The sequence below is a fragment of the Marmota monax genome, unplaced genomic scaffold (assembly GCF_021218885.2).
Source record: "Marmota monax isolate L192 unplaced genomic scaffold, Marmota_monax_Labrador192_F-V1.1 WCK01_AAM20220418_F8-fsc00417, whole genome shotgun sequence".
NCBI classification, from domain to species: Eukaryota; Metazoa; Chordata; class Mammalia; order Rodentia; family Sciuridae; genus Marmota; species Marmota monax.
Window position 1 is genome coordinate 123433 of NW_026693442.1, and position 23849 is coordinate 147281.

The window sequence follows — 23849 nt, forward strand, 5'->3', positions numbered from 1 at the left end:
TGCATGACATAGAGTGTGCCTAAGTGACCAGGAGAAAACCGAACATGGAGAAGGGTTTTCATAGGAGAATATAGGTCATGGAAACTCACTTGGCTCCCTATCTCCCCCTCCAGTCTGGACACTTGCAGGACCAGCTGGGAGAGATGCGCCAGGCCAGGAATTTGAAAGGGCAGGGGTGGGAGTGCTTGAGTTTGGAGACTAACCCGACAGACCAGGACATGTGGGGTCCATGGGTGATGGAGGGACTAAGGATTGGCTCCTCTACTGCATGAGTGGAACCCAGGGGAAACCTCTGGGGTGCAATCTCCCAGCATAAACCAGCAACTCCTGGGTCCTAAGGTGCACTGATTTACAGTCTTCAGAAAAGTCACCATTCAGTAAAAAACCTGGAGACTACCTAAGCCTAAACCCCACCTCTAGGAGCTCCACCTACAGGATTTCCTCTCACACTTTAGCAACCCCACCCTGAGGGTGGAGCAGGCATTACACTCCAGCCCATCCCACCAAACACTGCTGAGTAGGGAAGCCGAGAAGCTTTTGAACTCAAGTGGAAAAAAGTTCTTTAACTTTTCAACTTTTCATCAAGATTTTTTTCCTTTATTCTTTACTTTGTTGAATTGTGACATGAATGGTTCATGAACACTTATATGTATTCATTTTTTTTCTTTTTTCTTGTTTCTAACATTTAAAAAAATTGTTTTAGTTGCAATTGGACACAATACCTTTATTTTATTTTTTATGTGGTACTGAGGATTGAACCCTTGCTATGCAAGTGCTCTACTGCTGAGCCAAAACCCCAGCCCCTCTAATATTTTTTGAAGGCAATTATTTTTCATGAATCAGTATTTTGAGGACTAGGATGTTTGATTAGTATATTTTGGTTTTGTTTGTATTCTTTTATTTTTAACTTTTTATTTTACATATTTTTTTCTCTCACCTGTTTTCCTTGATTCTCTTTTTCTCTTTTTTTCTGCTAATAGCCAATCTTTACTGTGATTTCACTCTTCCATTAATTTTTTACTTCTATTTTCTCTTCTCCCTCATAATCATCACATCCTACATCAGTTCTGTTCTCTCCCTAGTCACCATTTGAAATTCTAAACAATTTTTGCAAACTCATTGTTTTTACTGTAGGCAATTACTAATCACATCATTTCTGTTTATTGTGACAATTAACATTGTAGACACCATAGCAGGATCTATTTGGTTTTAAGCCATATATTTTTTGCATTGGTTCTGGAAACCTTCAGGGACATTATAAATCCACAGGGTAGAAACTCTATTGCCTCAGATCCATACTGTTAGATGGGTAGACACACAAACAACATGAAAAAAAAAAACAAAGGGAAAAAACTGCCCAAACAAACCAAAATACTTCAATAACAGAATCCATCAACACCACAGTGGCAGAAATGTCAAAGAAGGAGTTTAGAATGTTCACAGTTAAACTGATCTGAGAGGTAAACAATGTAAGGAGTGAAACCAGAAAGAAAATACAGGAAGCAAAATATCACTTCAATAAAGAGATAGAGATACTTAAAAAAAAGTCAAGCAGAGATCCTTGAAATGAAAGAATCAATAAAACAAATTTAAAATTCAATTAAAAGTATCACCAACCTACCCCCAACACCCAGGTGGGGAGTCCCCTCTACCATGGAGACCATGATAGAAGGATTCCCCTCTACCATGGAGACCATGGAGAAAGGATGTTAAGACACCATGAACAAAACTTCCAAGAAATATGGGATAACATGAAAAGATCAAATATAAGATTTATCAGGATAGATGGAGGCTCAGAGATACAAACCAAAGGAATTGTGTGTGCAATTTTTTCAATGAAATAATATCATAAAGTTTTACAAACCTTAAGAATGAAATGGAAAAATCAAATAAGGAGGCTGATAGGACCCCAAATATACAAAATTACAACAGACCCACACATTATTATGAAAATACCTAGGATACAGAATAAGGATAAAATTTTAAAGCCTGCCATAGGAAAATGAAAGGTCACATTTAGAGGGAAACCAGTCTGGATCTCAGCTGATTTTTCAACCCAGATCCTCAAAGCAGAGATCTTGGAGTACTATATACCAAGCTCTGAAAGAAAATGGATGCCAGCAAAGAATACTATACCCAGGAAAATTAAGTTTCAGAATTGACAATGAAATAAAAATCTTCCACAATAAACAAAAGTCAAAAGAATTCACAATTACAAAGCCTGCACTACAAAACATACTTAATATTTCATGAAGAAGAAATGAAAATAAAAATGAACACCAGCAAAGGGAGAAACTACACTAGAGAGAATAGTCAATCAAAGGAGAAACTAAGTCAAATTAAAAGCCAGAAACAAATCAAAATGACAGGGAATAAAAATCATTTCTCAATAATAATTTTGAATATAAATGGCCTAAACTTATCAGTCAAAAGATATAAACTGGCAGATTGGATTAAAAAAAACAAGACCCAATATGCTGTGTCCAAGAGATTCATGTCATAGCCAAAGACATCCACAGACTGAAGGTAAAAGGATGGAAAAAACATATCATTTACATGGATTCCATAAACAAGCAGAGGTTTCTATCTTTGTATCAGATGCAATGGACTTCAAGCCAAAATTAATCAGAAGGGACAAAGAAGGTCATTTCATACTGCTTAAGGGAATTATACATCAATAAGACAAAACAATCATAAATATTTGTGCCCCAAACAATGGAAGATCTATGTACATCAAACAAACCCTTATCAATTTCAAGAAGCAAATAGACCACCACACAATAATACTGGGTGACTTTAACATGCTTCTCTCATCACTGAATAGATTCTCCAAACAAAAACTAAATAAAGAAGCTATAGAACTCAAAACTACAATTAATCATTTAAACTTAACAGACATATATAGACTATTTCATCTGTTAATTACTGAATACATTTTCTTCTAAGCAGCACATGTATCCTTCTCTAAAATAGATCATATCTTAGGCCACAAAGCAACTCTTAGCAAATACAAAAAAATATAGAGATAATACCTTGCATTCTATCAGATCATAATGGGATGAAATTAGAAATCAATGATTTTTAAAAAAAATAGAAGCTACTCTAACACCTGGAGACTAAATAATATGCTATTGAATGAACAGTAGATAGCTAAAGAGAGCAGGGGTGAAATAGAAATATTTACAGGTAAATGAAAATAGCAATACAACATATCAAAATATCTGGGATACTATGAAGGTAGTTCTAAGAGGAAAGTTCATTGCATTGAGCTCATTCATTAAAGAAATAGAAGTCATCAAATAAATAACCTAATATCACATCTCAAAGCCATAGCAAAAGAAGAACAAATCAATACCAAAAACATTAGAAGACAGGAAATAATGAAAATCAGAGCCAAAATCAATAAAAGTGAAACAAAAAATTCAAAAAAATCAATGAAACAAAAAGTTGGTTCTTTGAAAAAATTAAACTGATAAATCCTTAGTCAAGCTAACCAAGAGAAAGGGGGGAAAATACTCAACTTTCTAAAATTGGTGTTGAAAAAGGAAATATCACTAGGGACACTACTAAAATATAGATGATAATCAGAAACTATTTTGATACTTTATACTCCAATAAAATAGAAAAACCTGGAGACATCAACAAATTTATAAAGATATATGGTGTATCCAAGTTGAATCAGAAGGACATAGAAAATTTAAACACATCAATTTCAAGCAATAAAATTGAAGATGTTATCAAAAGCCTATCAACAAAAAATAGTCCAGGACCAGACAGATTTTCAGTTGAGTTCTATAGACCTTCAGAGAAGAACTAACAGCAATTCTCCTCAAATTATTCCGTGAAATAGAAAAGGAGGGAACCCTTCCAGACTCATTCTATGAAGCTATTATCATCCTGATACCAAAGCCAGACAAAGATACATCAAGGAAAGAAAACTTCAAACCAATATCCCTGATAAACATAGATGCAAAAATTCTGAATAAAATACCGGAAAATTGCATACAAAAACATATTAAAAAAGATAAGTCACAACGATCAAATGGGTTTCATCCTAGGGACTGCAAGGTTGGCTCAACATATGGAAATCAATAAACATAATTCACCATGTCAATAGACTTAAAGACAAGAATCACATGATTATCTCAAAGAATTCAGAAAAAGCATTTGACAAAGTACAGTATCCACTCATATTCAGAACACTAGAAAAATTAGGGATAGTAGGAACATACCACAACATTGGAAAAAATCTATACATTAAATCCAAGGCCAACATCATTCTAAATGGAGAAAAACTGAAAGTATCCCTTCTAAAAACTAGAACAAGACAGAGATCCCTCTTTCACCACTTCTATTCAACATAGTCCTTGAAACTCTAGCCAGAGCAATTAGGAAAAAGAAAAAACTTAAAGGGATATGGATAAGAAGAGCTCAAAAAATTTGAGAATACTGGAGACTGACTATGTCTTGCATGAGTCCATAGACCCACTAAGAAAAAGATTGACTTACTTTAAAATGGACTCATCTGATAAAAGGGAAGAAAAAATAGTTTTAAGAGAGGCTCCTGCTTTTTACCACCTGCAAACCAAGCTGATTGAGAATCCAGTGATTTGGAGCTTGCAGGACTAAAAACACAATAGTTCTTCTCTTCAAATCAATATTAGTGTAAGCAGAAATGAGAAGGTGAGAGACTAGGCAGGACCCAGAAGTTAGGTCTACAGGCAGCCTGATTCACTCCCTTCTCAAATCCGTCCTTTTAAAGGTTTGCCCATTTTGTCTTGTTGATAAAATAAATGTATGAGCGCTCTCCAGAAAAACAGAACAACAGACATCGTCTCTCTCTAGATGATGTTATCTGTGATACTGATGTGGCCACAATCAGGAGAACCAGAAAAGTGGGTGGAGTACTTCAGTCTGGAGGCTGAGAGCCAGGGTAGGTGATGGGGGAAATCCTGGCCCAGGTCCAGAAGCCCGAGCAGGGGAAGGAGGAGGTGATGGTGCAAGTCCTGGCCCAGTCTGAAAGCCTGAGGACAAAGGCAGATGCTCTGAGCAGATGCCACAACTTGAACAGACAGCAGTTCACCCTTCCTCTGCCTTTTTGTTCTCTTTTGGTCCTTGGTGGGTTGCCTGAGTTGGTGAGAGTGATCTTTACTCAGTTTTCTGATTCAAATGTTAATCTTTCCAGAAACACCTCATAAATGCACCCAGAAATAATGTTTTATAGACTATCAAGGCAACCCTTGGCCCAGTCAAATCTACCCATAAAATTAACCGTCACAATGAACGGTCCAGTTCTTTGGGCTAGGATGCAGCAGAGGCAGGAGCCAATGATGGTGCCCTCCAACCTGTTGCACTGTTCCACCAGCAGAGGGCAATGTGGAGCTACAAGTGGGCAGAGGATGAGGGCGTGGGTGGGAGACTCTGGACAAGCTGTGCATGGGGAGAGGGCTTCCAAAACCTAGTTCTAGAAGTAATGTTGTATCTGGGGATTTTCTTGTTTGTTTATGAGTAACCATACAATGGAATTAGTAAAAAAAAAAAAACAAGTAGGTCCGAAGACTTCCAAAATCAAAGGGACAAATTCCATCAATATGTACAATTATAATGCACCAGTAAAAAATGTGGAAAATGTTTTTTTAAATTACTCTACTGTCACATATAACTTAAAATAACAAATTTAAAAAAAAAGAAAGAAAGAAAAACAAATCAAAGAGGCTGGGTGCGGTGGTGCGTACCCGTAATTCCAGGGGCTTGGGAAGCTAAGACAGGAGGATTGTGAGTTCAAAGCCAGCCTCAGAGATTTAGCAAGGCCCTACACAACTTGAAGAAACCCTGTTTCAAAACAAAATATAAAAAGAGCTCAGTGTTTAAGTGCCCCTGGATTTAATCCAGTACAAAAAAAAAAAAATCCAAAGAAATTCCATTATCTCTGAAACCCCCAGGCAGGCCCCAAACAGCCTGTGGCTATACCTTATCAGTGGTTCTCAAACTTGGCTGGCATTAATATCACCTGGGAAGTTTTTAAATCACAGATGCCAGTCCTCTCCCAAATCCAATAAATTTGTAGCTTTGGAGGTAAGGCCCTGACATTGAAGTTTTTAAAAGCTCCTCCAAGTGATTCTACTGGTGAATTCAATTTAAGCCAATCCTTGGACTCCCACCTAGTACAGGGAATAGTCACCTTTGTAAGACACATTCACTCTAAGGAGGGTTGCCAGATACAACCAGACATCCAGTGAAATTTGAGTTTCTGGTCAACAACAAACAATTCTTTGTATGTCACAAATATTGTATTAAGATATACCAAGAAAGAAAAAGATTCAATCTGTATTTTTATTGTCTAATGCTGGCCACCCGAGCCCCCAACCCTCAATTCAAAGATGGATATGGAGAAAGAACATTCTCCCCCAAAGCTGAGCAGTGAGCACGGAATCTGACCAAGGCTCTCAGCCACCTGCCAGGTCTTTGCTCTTCCACAGGCAGGGTCACTAGACTTGCTACTAACCTAAGGGAGCACTTAGGACAGAACCCAGAACTCGGTAAGCTTTCAAGAAATGTCAGCCATCACACAGAAGAAAGCATGAATGAGAAAATGAACTTATGTGCATCAGTGGGTATTGTCTTGGCACAAAATATTCCTAGATCAAATCACTTATGATCTGGTTTATAAAATAAGAGTGTCTGGTTCAACTTTTCAGGAGAGTATCTCCAGGGAGCACCTGGTATATCTGCAGTACTGCTCTGCCCCGTTTCTGGGTTGTCTGCCTCTTTTCATATTTCGCTACTCTTCTTCCAGGGTCTGTGTCCATCTGTGTTTCTGATTAGTTGAGCAAACAAAATCAATAAAACTATCACAAGTGCCTTCAATCATTTGTAAGCCACGCTGGACAAAATCATTCAGTAAGCGCCTGTTGTTTGAGATCTATATGGGCATAATTTCTCTGGTACAGCTAATCACACTGGCTGCTCTGTGTATTATGTGTGAGAAGAGTTGAAAGGAAAAGGGGGAAGGGTGGTGAAGAGGAAGTCACTGGCTGTCAGAGAAAACATGCATTGCATAATATAATTTTTAACGAGATTGATTACAACAATTAAATGAGATACATACACTAAAATGTAAGAAGGGCCCCAGAGTGAGGCTGGGCATGAGGGTAGGACCCACAGAACGGGTGGCCTCCAGAACTGCGGGGTCACAGCCCTGGCTCAGGTGTTTGCTCCCCCGTCCACCTACAGATGTGCTGCCTCCCCGCTTCCTCCAGGCCACTCAGGCGTTCAGTTCCAGGTCGGTGATGTAGGCTCGAACCCACGCCTCGCTGGGGTCAGCACAGACCTGCCGGCCTCTCTTGGTCTGGAAGCTGTGGAGAAGAGTGGAAGGAGGGGATACTGAGGACTCCAGCAGGGGACTCCCAGGGCCCCTGCATCCTTCTCTGCCCAGACACCTCGGGGCCTGACCAGACAGTTTCCCTAGAACCTTGGGGTTCCCGAACCCTCCCCAAATGTCTCATGAGGGTTTGCTCAGAAAGCCCCTTCCTGCTGTCACTCCTCCCCCTCTTCCCACTGCCCAGGGCTCTGTGGGCCCCAGTCCCGGTCTGAAAACCCCCCAGGCACCTCCTGGACTCCTGCACCCGACGGGCCTTCGGAGCAGAGCACTCCCATGGGACCTCACCCAGCCCGCCAGCCTCCCTCTCCACGGGTGGCCAGGAGGCCTGGCCCTTACATGACCGCCGGTTTGGAGCACTGGCTGCTGGTCTCATAATAGTCATCTACAAATTTGCGTGGAATCTTCCGGGAGATGTAGAAGAAGCAGCAGGCGGTGGGGGTGTCAGCACCCACTGTGAGGGACAGGACAGAAAGACCCCAAGTGCCTGTTCAGAAGGAGAGGCCGACCAGCCTCTCCTGGCCTTCCCCCAAGCGAGGGCTAGCATGCTTGAGGTGGGGATGGGGGGACAGAGGGACCCAGAAGGAAGTTGGTATTTCTTTTATTTATTTACCTTAGTTTGGGGACTTTATGTCTCTCTACAGTAAATTCAGTATTTTTTTTTTTAATAAACTACGTCTGTCAAAATCCCAGTTGGGCCTCCACTTTCCAATCCATAAAATGAGATGCTGTCTCTCTCTGTCCTCTAGAATCGAGTCACCAAAACCCCTTAGGAAGCTAAATTCTCTGGGCAGGAGCCTCAAAATTCTTCTGGCATGCCCTGCTTGGAGGGCCTCAGGCACAGACTTTGACATTGCCGTCCAGCCCTTGGTCAAAGAGTTAGGACACAGAGCAAAAGACAGACTCACGGGAGGCTGAGCAGGTCAGGGAGGAGAGGGCCCCAGTGAAGAACAGGACAGCGAGGACGGCCACGGGGACCTCCATGATGCTGGGCTGCAGATTGGGCTCAAGTGCTGGCCGAGAAGAGATGGGGCGGGAGGACTCGAGGCTGCTGCTCCCTTGTGGGGTCTGAGGCTTCTCCTCTCTTTATAGGCAGCCTGGGGCATTGGAAGTGTAACATCTGGGGAGGTCAAGGGGGATCTTTTAACCATGGTGTTGGTGCTGTGCTGCATGTTGCATGAGCTGGCAGGGCTGGGGGTCACCACAGGGCTGAAGCAATTTGCACGAGTGGCTCAGTCCCTTCCTCAATGGGGAAATGGTTTCCACAGTGAGAGGAGGTGAGAAGCTGGTGTCAGCTGAGACCAAGCGAGCTGGCGCCTTCTCACGAGAGCCGCAGTCTGCAAAGCCTTTCTCCCAGAGCCCAGCCTTGCCCCTCCTGGCCAGCTATCCCATGGCACGGATGGTAAGGAGATGAAGACAGCTTCTCACTTCCTGAGAAGCACAAGGTGGAACCGTGCCCTGGAGAGAGACAGCAGAATTAGGGAAGCCTCAGCCACCAAGAGCGAGAATTAGGCTGGCTTTCAGATACTGGCTGGTTGATCAGGCTTTCTGAGCCTCCCAAGATGCCACTCCCTGGGTTGGCTGGGTTGACTAGGGCTCCTGAGAGAGATAAACCTCAGAGTCTGTTACCCTCCCATCAGAAGGGCTCTGCAGGGATCTATCCCAGGGATATAAACACAAAGGTGAAGAAAGTGGTATGCACCACGGTGCTGGCCACAGCTTACCTGTAGCAATTAAAAAGGTGGTTTAGCATTAAAGAAGTTGTGGGATATTTACTTCTTGTAGTAATAATTAGCCCTTAAAATTGAGAAGGGAGAGACATTTAAAAGGAAAGTCTTCGTTTCTTAAAAATCCTGAAATATTTCCTGTCTTTAGTTAAAGTTAAAATGGGCCTTCCCTGGTTTGCTGGAATTCCATAGTGTCATCAAGGACTGAGTTTCTTGAAACATCTCCCCTTCCTCCATCATTTTGTTGACTTTTCTTTTACAGGTTTGTCATCTCAGGGTCACAAGATGGGTGCTGCTGAGAAGGCATCACACCTCCACAAAGTCTCCTCACAGACACAGGAGAGGGCCTCAGAAATACGGAAGGAGTGATGCTACTGGAGCTTTGATTCAAGTTGTTTTTTACATGCTTTAGTATAGATTTTCTTCAAAGTTAGTAAGAGCTAATTTTAAAAATGTGCAAAACACAGAAAAGAATAAAAACTAATTTGGTATGTAAAATCTGGATACACTCCACGGCAAATGCAGGTTCAGAATGTGGGGATTTTTCTCTACATTCTCACCCTCCTACATAACAAATTCTGCAGCATAATCAGAATTTTTTTTTCCTCAAAGGTAGGAAAAACTCTATTATTCAAGCCTAACCCCTGATAACATTTTAAATTTGTTTCTTTCTTCTTCTTTTTAAATTGCGGTACATTGAACCCAGGGATGCCCTACCACTGAACTACATGCCCAGCAGCCCTTTTTATTTGATTTTGAGACACAGTCTGAATAAGTTGCCAAGGTTGGCCTTGAATTTGTGATCCTCCTTTCCCAGGCTCTTGAGTCACTGGGATTACTGGCAAGCACCCCTGTGGCCAGCTGATTTGTTTCTCTCCAGTGCAGCTTTTTCTTGGCTCATGATAGTTCTGTCTGCTTGCTTGTTTTTCACTTTTTACTGTGTGATGAGGAGACAAGGATTACCATTGTCTCTATCTAGATGGAACTAGGCATTTTCTTGTTTGTAATTAACAGTAGAAGACGCTTTCAAATAATTCTAGTGACTTTAGGAGTTGCCTAATTGACCCAACTGTCTGCTTAGTACATGAATATTATCATGCTCTATTGTGGCACATTTGGACTGATTCCAATATTTAATTGTCATAAATAAACTATACCAACTGTACTTTATAAATAAAACTTTCTCCGTGAATTAAGTTCTTTCCAGAGGATATTTTCCTAGCTGTAGACTTCCTGGGTCAAAAAAACAAGGACCCTTATGGCTTCTGGTCTCTAGAGACGTCCCACATCTAATGCACATTCCTGTCTAGAACCGGTGTGGGCTGGCGGTGGCCGCGGGTAAGGAAGTGTGGCTGTTGCTGAATCAGTGGTTCCAAGGCTGAGCTCATCACTCTTGTCATGACTGTAGCCTGGGCACCAGCTCCTGACCTCTCACTCACTGATTAACATTTTTCTTAGAAGCACTCCAGTCCACATGATGTCATGGTCCTTTGCTCCCAGGGTGTGGTTTGAGTATGACTTGTCTCCCCGCCAGGATGCTGTGGCATCACTATCTACATCACCCTGTGTGGCCAGAGGAGCCCAGGTCTGTGGGAGGCAGTGTGAACCTACACATTTCTCCATGTTCTTGTGGCCCTAACACTAACATCTCACCTCCTCTCATTGTCAAAAGTGTTTCCATATAATCAGCCCCAACAAGTGAGCAATTGGGCTCTTCTTGTGCATCCTGATCCACTAGGGGACCCATAGCACCCCAGAATGAGGAACTGAGAGCAAGACTCTAGGCACCAGCCAACTCCTTCTGCTCCTCACCAGCTTCCAACACCTCATGGTCTGGAGCTGCCTAAAGGGGTGGGGGCGTGGCTTGAACCCCAGAAGGATGCAGGCAGCAGTGTTCTTGGCTTTGCCCTCCCTCCTCTGCTTGCCCACACACCCCACAGGCCTCCATGGCTGCCCTTATGGACCATCCCATGGTGGCCCTCAGCTCACAAGTCTCTTCTGGACCATGAGGCCCTCTCAACCCTCATCCTTCCTTTAATCTAGAGCTGTTTCTTAGTGCTCTGGAGAGGTGGCCAAGCCATGTCATTTAATTCCTGTGCCTTAGTATTCTCTGAGTGAAAGCAAAGAACCTCACAAAAGCCTTCAGAACATTCTGGACTATTTCCCAAGGATTTTTTCTAAATGTTTTTATTAGTTGTTGATGGACCTTTATTTTATTTACTTATTTCTATGTGGTGCTGAGAATCCAACCCAGTGCCTCACACATGCTAGGCAAGCGCTCTACCACTGAGCCACAACCCCAGCCCAAGATTTTGATCAATCTTAATTCCTGGATTGTTGAGAGCCACAGCCCAGTCAGAATGATGCCTGGCATTTGCCAGAGGGAATGGTTGTAAGGTGACACCAGCGAACCATTGAGATGATGATTTGAGTTAAGCTATATATAATTGCTGTGATGCTGGATTGATTGTATTGTATATTTGACCTTTACTGTCGGGCAATAGGGCGCCTACTACTTTGGAGTTCCCATAAGTTCTTTGGGGGGGGGGGTTGGAGAGATTGGACGGAGCCCGGTGGAGGGAGTGTGTTCCTGGGTGGTGTGTGGAGTGCCGGTGAGAGTTGGAGAATAAAGAGTTGCTGTTTGAATCTACAAGGCTTTGTGGCAGCTCAGTTATTTGTGCCCAGCCAGACTGCGGCCCTGGATCTGAAAGGCAAAGGAGGGCTAGGACCCATCTTTAGTTGGGAAAACCATGGCCTAACTCAGTCATGAACGAGATGCAAACTCCAGGTGCAGTTGGTTCCCGCTGTGAGCAAGGGGTGGGTTCCCCTCAGTTCTCCCAAGAAGCTCCGCCCTTAGGGTGATTCACAGAGGGTGGCCTCTTTCTGGAAAGTTCCCCTCCAAAAGAGAGGGAGCAAGGACCAGCTCTTCCAATAGCTGTATTCCCAGTGAGGGAACCTGAGACTACTGAGGCGGAGATTTAAAACAAACACTCAAGGCCAAGAACAAATGCCGGGCTTCTTTTGTTCTTTTTGTGCTCAGCTCTGCAACCCTGAGAGGTGATCTCTCCAACTTCTTGCTGGCCCCCTCAGAGGAAGGAAGGAGTTGACAGCTTTGCTCAGGCTCTGCATGCCTATTCCCCCACTGTTGGAACTGACCCCACCGCCTGCCTGCTCCGTCTTGTGTTTCTCCAGACCCGCTGTCCATATGTTGATGATCATCATGACACCAGCAGCCAGCATTCCTACCCTGGTATAAGTCAGTGGTGGTCCTCCCATCTGCAGAGAGACGGGGCCTGTGGAGGAGGCCAGCCATGGGACATGGAGAGAGGACAGGTACACACAGCGAGGAGGGTGGGAGCCATCCTGCAGAGTCCCAGCAAGGATGTTGAACCCAGGGAGAGGCCACAGAAGTGCTTTCTGACCTGGTTTGGGGCCTTCAGGGAACCAGAGGAGTTTTCCAGTGCAAAAAGGATCAAGGCAAGAAAGTGACAGAGAAGAGGCTGCTCCAGAAGTCCCCCATGGAATATGAAGGCTGAGGGAAAATACAGATGGTTTCAAGCTTCACGTGGGAGAGGAAGGAACAGAGAGGCCCTGGAGGACTGAGAATTTCTTTGCTGGGTGCCTTTGTCTCTTCCTCCTGTTCTGCATCAGCCAGAGCTCAATCAGAGCAGCCCAACCTCCGGTGACTGGAAAAAGACATCAGAGATGACAGGATGAACATAAAACCAGATAGGAAGAAACCTCACTAGGCATTCACAGTGCTGAAAACCAAAGCTAAGAAGAAAAGTCTCAAAAGCAAAGGAAAAAAAAAGAGAGAGAGAGAGACAAATGACCTTCCATGAAAAAGCGTGTCTTCCAACAGAAAAACGGACGCTGGAGGCCAGAGTAATGATTGTTCCTGAAGAGCTTAAAATAAATAATGCTCGTATAGAAGGAAAATAGCCTTCAAAAGTTAAGGTACAATAAACATTTCCAGGCAATCAAAAACTGGAGACTTCACCATCAAAAGACTCACAGTAAAGAACATGAAAGGATCCCTTCAGGCAGAAGAAAGAGAATTCAGATGGAGCGGGGAGATACTGTTATGCTCGAATTCGGGACCCCCAAAGACCACCAGAGACCCAAGATCGATGTAAGCAGCAAAGAGGTGTTTATTGCGAGCTAGCTTGGTCCTCCGCACACACACACAGCAACTGGCGACGCCGAGAGGCCCCGAGCCCAGGGTTTGCAGCAGTTTTATACATTCTTTGGAGAGGGCAGGGACTTCACATACATCATAGCAAATCATCACACACCGCGGGAAAATCAAATAACAACTCTAAAACATGATTAGCACATTCATTGGCGGGAACAAGTTGGGTAGGGGTGATTGGTCAGTACAAAAGGGGTATTCATTTGAACTGATTGGTTTGAGCCAAGAGGGGTGTACATGCTGAACTACATGGTTTCCCAACTTGTTATCAACCACCATAAACCACTGGCATCCCAGGTATTTCCCTGTCTCATGCTGATTGGTGGCTGCTATGGATCCCCACCTAGCCTGACTGAGTCAGGGACACCTGGCGCAGCAGATCTCTCCTGTTATTTGTAGATAAACAACTTAGCAGGGTGGGAATGTGCCTAGGAGTGCTCTGTGGGTTTTTCCAAGGACAAAGGTGATGTCCCTTCCTTGGACAGGTCTTGCTCTGAGATAGAGGCTGGTTTTTCAATACAAAGGGTTTAAGTGCAACAGAGGTGAATAAATATATAGTGAAAACCAATACACATTGACTACTGAGTAATAAAATATATAATATAGGTTTTGGGGTTTTTTTTCATTTTTTTTTGTTTTGTTTCGTTTTGTTTCGTTTTGTTTTGTTTGTGTAGGATTGAACCTACACCTGCTTAACCACTGGGCCACGACCCCAACACTTCTCAATTTTTTTTATTTTGAGACAGAGTCTCACTAAGCTGCTTAGGAAGTTGCTGAGTTGCTGAGGCTGGCTTTGAACTTACAATCCTCATGCCTCAGCCTCCCGAGCGGCTGGGATTACCAGTGCAGGCCACTGCACCTGGCTCATTTTATTTTTTTACATAGACCCTTATTATGTTGCCAAGGGACCCACCTGTCTCAGCCTCAGTACCCTACCCCCAGTAGCTGGGGCTATCAGCACATACCATTGTGCCCAGTTTGGATTTTAAATTTATATAGAATGCAAACATATCAAAATAGCATAGAAGTCAGAAGTACTATATAGCATGTCCCAAGGTTATTACATTGTGTGGGAACTGACAATAGCATTATATTACATTATACGGTATTAAGTTTAGGTTTCTTAATCTGTAGTGTAAACAGTAGTAAAGAAACATATAAGTACAGGATGAATATGAATAAATACATCATGGAAATGGGAAAAAAACCTCAATCAACTCAAAAGAAGATTATTAAAAGAGAAAAGAAATATATGACAGGCTGGTCAAATTTAAAGTAAATAGTAAGAGTAGATGTAAGTATATCAGTAATTGAATGTAAAAAGATTAAATACTGAAATTTAAAAACATAAAAATTTTTATGGGGCTGGGGATGTGGCTCAAGCGGTAGCGCGCTCGCCTGGCATGCGTGCGGCCCAGGTTCGATCCTCAGCACCACATACAAACAAAGATGCTGTGTCCGCCGAAAACTGAAAAATAAATATTGAAATTCTCTCTCTCTCTCTCTCTCTCTCTCTCTCTCTCTCTCTCTTTAAAAAAAAAGAGATTGCTTGGTGTCCTAGAATCTTCATAAAAAAAAAAATTTTAAAGATATCAACTGTATGCTATTTAAAGAGATACTCCTTAAATATAAGAACTGTGAAATATTAAATAGGTAGAAAAAGTAACTTATGTTAATACTAACCAAAAAAGTAAAAGAAAAAATATTTCAAAAATGAGGAGGTAGTTGGGAACAACAAAAAGCTCAACCTACCAGAAATTTGTAACAGTTCTAAATTTGTGCACTTTGTTGGGTGCAGAGCAGGCTGAACTGTGTTGTCTGCAGGGCAGGCTGAACAGATGTTGGCTGCAAGATAGCCCACGCACTCAAACCCCCCTCTATCTGGTCCTTTATCACCTGTTTGCCTCAAGTCTGAACATTCAACCCTGCTTAAGGCTGAACACTTAACCCCCCCTTGGGCCAACAAGGCAGCTTGCAGACCCAGAGGCCCCATTGGATTTGGGCTATAAAAACTCCCTCCTGCCAGGCCCCCCTCTCTCTTGCCCCCCCCTCTTGCTCTCTCTCTCTCTCTTGCTCTTTCTCTCTTGCTCTCTCTCTCTTGCTCTTTATCTTTCTTACGCGCGCTCTCTGTCTCTCTCTTGCTCTTGCTCTCTCCCTGTTCACCTCTTCTCTTTTCTCTCTCTCTCTTTCCTTCTTTCTTTTCTCTTTGTTGCACTGCTGCAATAAAGATCTTTTGGTTGCTCCGAGTGTTGTGGTCACTTTCCTTTCACACTTCTAATGAAACAGCCTCAAAATATATAAAGAAAATTGAGGGCTAAAAGATGAAATAGAAAAAAATCGTGATTATAGTGGAAAAATTTAACACATTTTTCTTGGTAACCAATGAAATAAGCAGACCCTAACTTAGTAAGAATATAGAGTATTTGAACACCAAAATTGTAAAATTTTAATAAGTGAATATACAGCATTTGTTTATGAAGTTCAGGAAAAACTTTCTTTCAAAAGCACATAAAGCATTTGCTATATTTGACCATGTCCTAAAAAACAACAACAACAAAACTAGAAAATATATGAGACAAAGACTATATTGTGATGGAAATTGGAAAATATTCTGGGCTGAATAGTTGTTTAGGTAATTGAGAAACTGATTTTAAAATTTATACAGAAAGGCAAAAGGTCAAGGTTATCCAACACGCTGTTGAAGAATGAAGCAGGAGCATGTTGTCTACTGCCTCTAGAGATCTCTCCCATTCATAAAATTTGGCACTGGCAAGAGGATGGAGGATAAACCAATGGAACAGAAGCAAAGTCCAGAACCAGACCACATGTATACGGATCCAAGGCAGCACTGCCAAGCCACAGGGAAATGAGGGTCATGATGGTTAATTTTATGCAACAACTTAACAGGGTCACAAATACCTGGACATTAGATGAGACATTATTGTAGGTGTTTCTGTGAGGGCACTTTTGAATGAGATTGACATTTAAATCAGTAATCTGAATAAAGCAGATTGTCCTCTCTAATGTTGGTGGACCTCATTCAGTCAGTTGAAGGTCTGGATAGAACAAAAAGGCTGACCCTTCTGCCTCTGAGGGCGAATTCCTCTTCCCTAATGGCTTTCAAACTGGGGCATGAAGTCAAATTAAAACACTGGTTTTCCTTGGTCTGGAGCTTGCTCATTCTCAGTTTCTTTGGACTCAAACTGGGACTAATCAACTCCAGCTTGCCAACTCACCCTGCAGTTCTTGGGACCTGTGGGCCTTCATGATCATATGAGCCAGCTCCCAAACTTCATATTAATTGGGACTTTCTGCAGAACTCTGACTAATATGGTCTTTTTTTAAATTTTTTATTGTTGGTTGTTCAAAACATTACAAATTTCTTGATATATAATATTTCACACTTTGATTCAAGTGGGTTATGAACTCCCATTTTTACCCCATATACAGATTGCAGAATCACATCAGTTACAGATCCATTGATTTACATATTGCCATACTAGTGTCTGTTGTGTTCTGCTGCCTTTCCTATCCTCTACTATCCCCCCTCCCCTCCCCTCCCCTCCCCTCTTCTCTCTCTACCCCCTCTACTGTCATTCATTTCTCCCCCTTGTATTATTTTTCCCTTTCCCCTCACTTCCTCTTGTATGTACTTTTGTATAACCCTGAGGGTCTCCTTCCATTTCCATGCAATTTCCCTTTTCTCTCCCTTTCCCTCCCACCTCTCATCCCTGTTTAATGTTAATCTTCTTCTCCTGCTCTTCGTCCCTACTCTGTTCTTAGTTACTCTCCTTATATCAAAGAAGACATTTGGCATTTGTTTTTTAGGGATTGGCTAGCTTCACTTAGCATAATCTGCTCTAATGCCATCCATTTCCCTGCAAATTCTATGATTTTGTCATTTTTTAATGCAGAGTAATACTCCATTGTGTATAAATGCCACATTTTTTTTTATCCATTCGTCTATTGAAGGGCATCTAGGTTGGTTCCACAGTCTTGCTATTGTGAATTGTGCTGCTATGAACATCGATGTAGCAGTGTCCCTGTAGCATGCTCTTTTTAGGTCTTTAGGGAATAGACCAAGAAGGGGAATAGCTGGGTCAAATGGTGGCTCCATTCCCAGCTTTCCAAGAAATCTCCATACTGCTTTCCAAATTGGCTGCACCAATTTGCAGTCCCACCAGCAATGTACAAGTGTACCCTTTTCCCCACATCCTCGACAGCACTTCTTGCTGTTTGACTTCATAATGGCTGCCAATCTTACTGGAGTGAGATGGTATCTTAGGGTGGTTTTGATTTGCATTTCTCTGACTGCTAGAGATGGTGAGCATTTTTTCATGTACTTGTTGATTAATTGTATGTCCTCCTCTGAGAAGTGTCTGTTCAGGTCCTTGGCCCATTTGTTGATTGGGTTATTTGTTATCTTATTGTCTAATTTTTTGAGTTCTTTGTATACTCTGGATATTAGGGCTCTATCTGAAGTGTGAGGAGTAAAGATTTGTTCCCAGGATGTAGGCTCCCTATTTACCTCTCTTATTGTTTCTTTTGCTGAGAAAAAACTTTTTAGTTTGAGTAAGTCCCATTTGTTGATTCTAGTTATTAACATTTGTGCTATGGGTGTCCTATTGAGGAATTTGGAGCCCGACCCCACCGAATGTAGATCATAGCCAACTTTTTCTTCTATCAGACGGCGTGTCTCTGATTTGATATCAAGCTCCTTGATCCATTTTGAATTCACTTTTGTGCATGGCGAGAGAAAGGGATTCAGTTTCATTTTGTTGCATATGGATTTCCAGTTTTCCCAGCACCATTTGTTGAAGATGCTATCCTTCCTCCATTGCATGCTTTTAGCCCCTTTATCAAATATAAGATAGTTGTAGTTTTGTGGATTGGTTTCTGTGTCCTCTATTCTATACCATTGGTCCACCCGCCTGTTTTGGTACCAGTACCATGCTGTTTTTGTTACTATTGCTCTGTAGTATAGTTTGAAGTCTGGTATCGCTATACCGCCTGATTCACACTTCCTGCTTAGCATTGTTTTTGCTATTCTGGGTCTTTTATTTTTCCATATGAATTTCATGATTGCTTTCTCTATTTCTACAAGAAATGCCGTTGGGATTTTGATTGGCATTGCATTAAACCTATAGAGAACTTTTGGTAATATCGCCATTTTGATGGTGTTAGTTCTGCCTATCCATGAACAGGGTATATTTTTCCATCTTCTAAGATCTTCTTCTACTTCTCTCTTTAGGGTTCTGTAGTTTTCATTGTATAAGTCTTTCACCTCTTTTGTTAGGTTGATTCCCAAGTATTTTATTTTTTTTGAAGATATTGTGAATGGAGTGGTTGTCCTCATTTCCATTTCAGAGGATTTGTCGCTGATATACAGGAATGCCTTTGATTTATGCGTGTTGATTTTATATCCTGCCACTTTGCTGAATTCATTTATTAGCTCTAATAGTTTCTTTGTAGACCCTTTTGGGTCTGCTAGGTATAGAATCATGTCAACTGCAAATAGTGATAATTTAAGTTCTTCGTTTTCTATTTTTATGCCTTTAATTTCTTTCGTCTGTCTAATTGCTCTGGCCAGTGTTTCGAGTACTATGTTCAACAGAAGTGGAGAGAGAGGGCATCCCTGTCTTGTTCCAGATTTTAGAGGGAATGCCTTCAATTTTTCTCCATTCAGAATGATGCTAGCCTGAGGCTTAGCATAGATTGCTTTTACAATATTGAGGTATGTTCCTGTTATCCCTAGTTTTTCTAGAGTTTTGAACATAAAGGGATGCTGTACTTTGTCGAATGCTTTTTCCGCATCTATCGAGATGATCATATGGTTCTTATTTTTAAGTCTATTGATGTGGTGAATAACATTTATTGATTTCCGTATATTGAACCAGCCTTGCATCCCAGGGATGAATCCTACTTGATCATGGTGCACAATTTTTTTGATATGTTTTTGTATCCGATTCGCCAGAATTTTATTGAGGATTTTTGCATCTAGGTTCATTAGAGATATTGGTCTGTAGTTTTCTTTCTTTGAAGTGTCTTTGTCTGGTTTAGGTATCAGGGTGATGTTGGCCTCGTAGAATGAATTTGGAAGTTCTCCCTCTTTTTCTATTTCCTGAAGTAGCTTGAAAAGTATTGGTATTAGTTCCTCTTTAAAGGTTTTGTAAAACTCTGCTGTATACCCATCCGGTCCTGGGCTTTTCTTAGTTGCTAGTCTTTTGATGGTTTCTTCTATTTCCTCGATTGATATTGGTCTGTTTAGGTTGTCTATATCCTCCTGACTCAATCTGGGCAGATCATATGACTTAAGAAATTTATCTATGCCTTCACTATCTTCTAATTTATTGGAGTATAAGGATTCAAAATAATTTTTGATTATCTTCTGTATTTCTGAAGTGTCTGTTGTGATATTGCCTTTTTCATCCCGTATGCTAGTAATTTGAGTTCTCTCTCTTCTTCTCTTCACTAGCATGGCTAAGGGTCTGTCGATTTTGTTTATTTTTTCAAAGAACCAACTTTTAGTTTTGTCAATTTTTTCAATTGTTTCTTTTGTTTCGATTTCATTAATTTCAGCTCTGATTTTCATTATTTCTTGCCTTCTACTTCTTTTGCTGTTGTTTTGCTCTTCTTTTTCTAGGATTTTGAGATGAAGTATGAGATCATTTATTTGTTGGTTTTTTCTTTTTTTAAGGAATGAACTCCAAGCAATGAATTTTCCTCTTAGAACTGCTTTCAATGTGTCCCATAGATTCCGATATGTTGTGTCTGTGTTTTCATTTATCTCTAAGAATTTTTTAATTGCCTCCTTGATGTCTTCTATAACCCATTGATCATTCAGTAACCTATTGTTCATTCTCCAAGTGATGTATGCTTTTTCCTTCCTTCTTTTATCGTTGATTTTCAGTTTCATTCCATTATGATCAGATAAGATGCATGGTATTATCTCTACTCCTTTATATTGTCTAAGAGTTGCCCTGTGACATAATATATGATCTATTTTTGAGAAGGATCCATGTGCTGCTGAGAAAAAAGTGTAACTGCTTGATGTTGGGTGGTATATTCTATATAAGTCGATTAAGTCTAGGTTATTAATTGTGTTATTGAGTTCTATAGTTTCCTTATTCAACTTTTGTTTGGAAGATCTGTCCAGTGGCGAGAGAGGTGTGTTGAAGTCTCCCAAGATTATTGTATGGTGGTCTATTAGACTCTTGAACTTGAGAAGAGTTTGTTTGATGAACTTAGCTGCACCAATGTTTGGGGCATATATATTTATGATTGTTATGTCTTGTTGGTGTATGGTTCCTTTAAGCAGTATGTAGTGTCCCTCTTTATCCCTTTTGATTAACTTTGGCTTGAAATCTATTTTATTTGATATGAGTATGGACACTCCTGCTTGTTTCTGAAGTCCATATGAGTGATATGATTTTTCCCAACCTTTCACCTTCAGCCTATGTATGTCTTTTCCTATCAAATGCGTCTCCTGTAGGCAGCATATTGTTGGGTCTTGTTTTGTGATCCATTCTACTAGCCTGTGTCTCTTAATTGGTGAATTTAAGCCATTAACATTTAGGGTTATTATTGAGATATGGGTTGTTCTTCCAGCCATATTTGTTTATTTCTGTTACTAAACATGGTTTGTTTTCCTCTTTGATTATTTTCCCCCCTTTACTGTCCTACCTCCCACTGTTGGTTTTCATTGTTATTTTCCATTTCCTCTTCCTGTAATGTTTTGCCAAGGATGTTTTGAAGAGATGGTTTTCTAGCTGCAAATTCTTTTAACTTTTGTTTATCGTGGAAGGTTTTAATTTCATCTTCCATCCTGAAGCTTAATTTCGCTGGAAACACAATTCTTGGTTGGAACCCATTTTCTTTCAGTGTTTGAAATATGTTATTCCAGGATCTTCTAGCTTTCAGAGTCTGTGTTGAAAGATCAGCTGTTATCCTGATTGGTTTACCCCTAAATGTGATCTGCTTCCTTTCTCTTGTAGCTTTTAAAATTCTCTCCTTATTCTGTATGTTGGGCATCTTCATTATAATGTGTCTAGGTGTGGGTCTCTTATGATTTTGCACATTCGGCGTCCTGTAGGCTTCTAGGATTTGGGATTCTGTCTCATTCTTCAAGTCTGGGAAGTTTTCTCGTATTATTTCATTGAATAGATTGCTCATTCCTTTGGTTTGAAACTCTGTCCCTTCCTGTATCCCAATGACTCTTAAATTTGGTCTCTTGATGTTATCCCATATTTCTTGGATGTTCTGCTCATGGTTTCTTAACAGTCTTGCTGAGCTGTCTATGTTCTTTTCAAGTTGAAATACTTTATCTTCATTGTCTGATGTTCTATCTTCTAAGTGTTCTACTCTGCTGGTAGTATTCTCAATTGAGTTTTTAAGTTGGTTTATTGCTTCCTGCATTTCTAGGATTTCTGTTTGTTTGTTTTTTATAACCTCTATCTCCCTGTATAGTTGATCTTTTGCTTCTTGGATTTGTTTATGTAATTCATTGTTGAAGTGATCTTTCATTGTCTGATTTTGCTGTCTGATGTCTTCCTTGAGACTCCAGATCATCTGAAGCATGTATATCCTGAATTCTTTATCTGACATTCCATCTGCTGCAGCTATTACCTCTTCTAACGTTGAGTTGACCTGCATTGCTTGTGGTCCTTTCTTTCCTTTCTCTTCATACTGTTCGCGTTCCTTTCTACTTGGTGAAACTGTTGTGCTATTGAATTTTCCCCCTATATATTTATATTGGTCTTGTATAGTTGAAAAGTCTCCCTTGCAGGGTCGGGCGGTGGTCTGCCTACCTTGCAGGCGCGTGAGGCGGCTCTGCTCTGCCCCTCCTCCAATTGGTGTGAGGTGTCTAACACACCCGCGGACACCTGGGCCTGTTCTGCTGGTTGGTCGCAGGTCTGCCTACCTTGCAGGCGCGGGCGGCGGCTCTGCTCTGCCCTTACTCCAATTGGGGTGTCGTGACTACCACGCTGGCAGGCCACCGGGCCTGATCCGCCGGTCGGTTGCAGGTCTGCCTACCCTGCAGGCGTGGACGGCGGCTCTGCTCTGCCCCCCCTCCAATTGGTGTGACTTGTCTACCACACCCGCAGGCCGCTGGGCCTGTTCCACCGGTCGGTCGCAGGTCTGCCTACCTTGAGGGCACGGGCGGCGGCTCTGCTCTGCCCCTACTCCAAATGGGGTGATGTGTCTGTCACACCGGCAGGCCACTGGGCCTGTCCCGCTGGTCGGTCGCAGGTCTGCCCACCTTTCGGGCACGGGTGGCGGCTCTGCTCTGCCCCTACTCCAATTGGGGTGTCGTGACTGCCACGCTGGCAGGTCGCTGGGCCTGTTCCTGGCACGGGCGGTGACTCTGCTCTGCCCCTACTCCAATTGGGGTGACGTGTGTACCACGCCGGCAGGCCGCTGGGCCTGATCCGCCGGTCTGTCGCAGGTCTGCCTACCTTGCAGGCATGGGCGGCGGTTCTGCCCTGCCACTCCTACCACGCCTGCGGACCGCTGGGCCTGATCTGCAGGTTGGTCGCAGGTCTGCCCACCCTGTGGGCACGGGTGGCGGTTCCGCTCCACCCCCACTCCAATTGGGGTCACATGACCACCACACCGGTGGGGCCTGATCCAGGCACGGGTGAAGGCTCTGCTCTGCCCCTATTCCAGTTGGGGTGACGTGTGTACCATGCTGGCAGGCCGCTGGGCCTGACCCGCCAGTCTGTCGCAGGTCTGCTTACCTTGCAGACGCAGGTGGCGGCTCTGCCCTGCCCCTCCTACCACGCCCGTGTACCACTGGGTCGCAGGTCTGCCCACCTTGCGGGCACGGGTGGCGGCTCCGTTCCGTGCCCTCTCCAATTGGGGTCACTCGACCACCATGCCGGCGAGCCGCTGGGCCTGCTCCCGGCACGGGCGGTGGCCCGGCTCCTCCCCTCTGGCTCGACGACAAAGCGAGAGAGACTCGGGTGTCTGTGCCTCACCCTCCCTACCAGGAGACCAACTGTTTCTGTCGCCGCTGGTATTGATGAAGTTCTCTCCTCTGCCACTTTCTGATGACATCAGATCTCTGCCATGTTGGTATCCTATGAGAATGGCAGCATTTCGTTCTCCTTGCCAGGTAACCAAAGCAACGGGTGAGTCCTGACCGGCCCTCACAGGCCCCGTCTCAGTCCTGTTGCCGCTGCCCACGAAGGCTCGGTTGGTATTTACCTCCACAGTACTCAGCAGGACCCGGACCGAGAAGCAGTTTTCACGGGCTCCTTAGCCCTGGGCCAGAGCAGTTCCGGGAGCCGGAACTCGGCCGCTCCGTGCTCGGTGTATGCTCTGATAAGAGCAGGCTCCAAGAAGCAGTTTCTGCGGGTTATTTAGCACTGAGCCTGAGTAATCTGTCTGCAAGCTGCAGGCGAATGGCAGCCTGAAATTACCTGTTCTATGGCTGAATGAGCTGCGATCAGTTGAAAACAGGGATGGTGACGTCAGCTCTCCAAGATGGTGGCCGCTGGCCTCCTCTGTGGTCTGACCGTTGTGGAGAACCAATTTGGACCGCTTCCTTCCC

The 23849-nt window shown here is 42.8% G+C and overlaps 1 protein-coding gene across 1 annotated transcript; it reads right to left on the reverse strand.

The window, feature by feature from the left end:
* Positions 1–6343: 6343 nt before the first annotated feature.
* LOC124101510 (C-C motif chemokine 3) lies at positions 6344–8446 on the reverse strand. The gene is made up of 3 exons (XM_046457520.2): positions 8287–8446; positions 7718–7832; positions 6344–7355 (listed from the first exon to the last, which is right to left on the reverse strand). Exons 1-3 carry the CDS (start codon positions 8360–8362, stop codon positions 7265–7267), a joined length of 282 nt encoding a protein of 93 aa, XP_046313476.1. The 5' UTR covers positions 8363–8446; the 3' UTR covers positions 6344–7264.
* Between the last annotated feature and the right edge of the window lie 15403 nt (positions 8447–23849).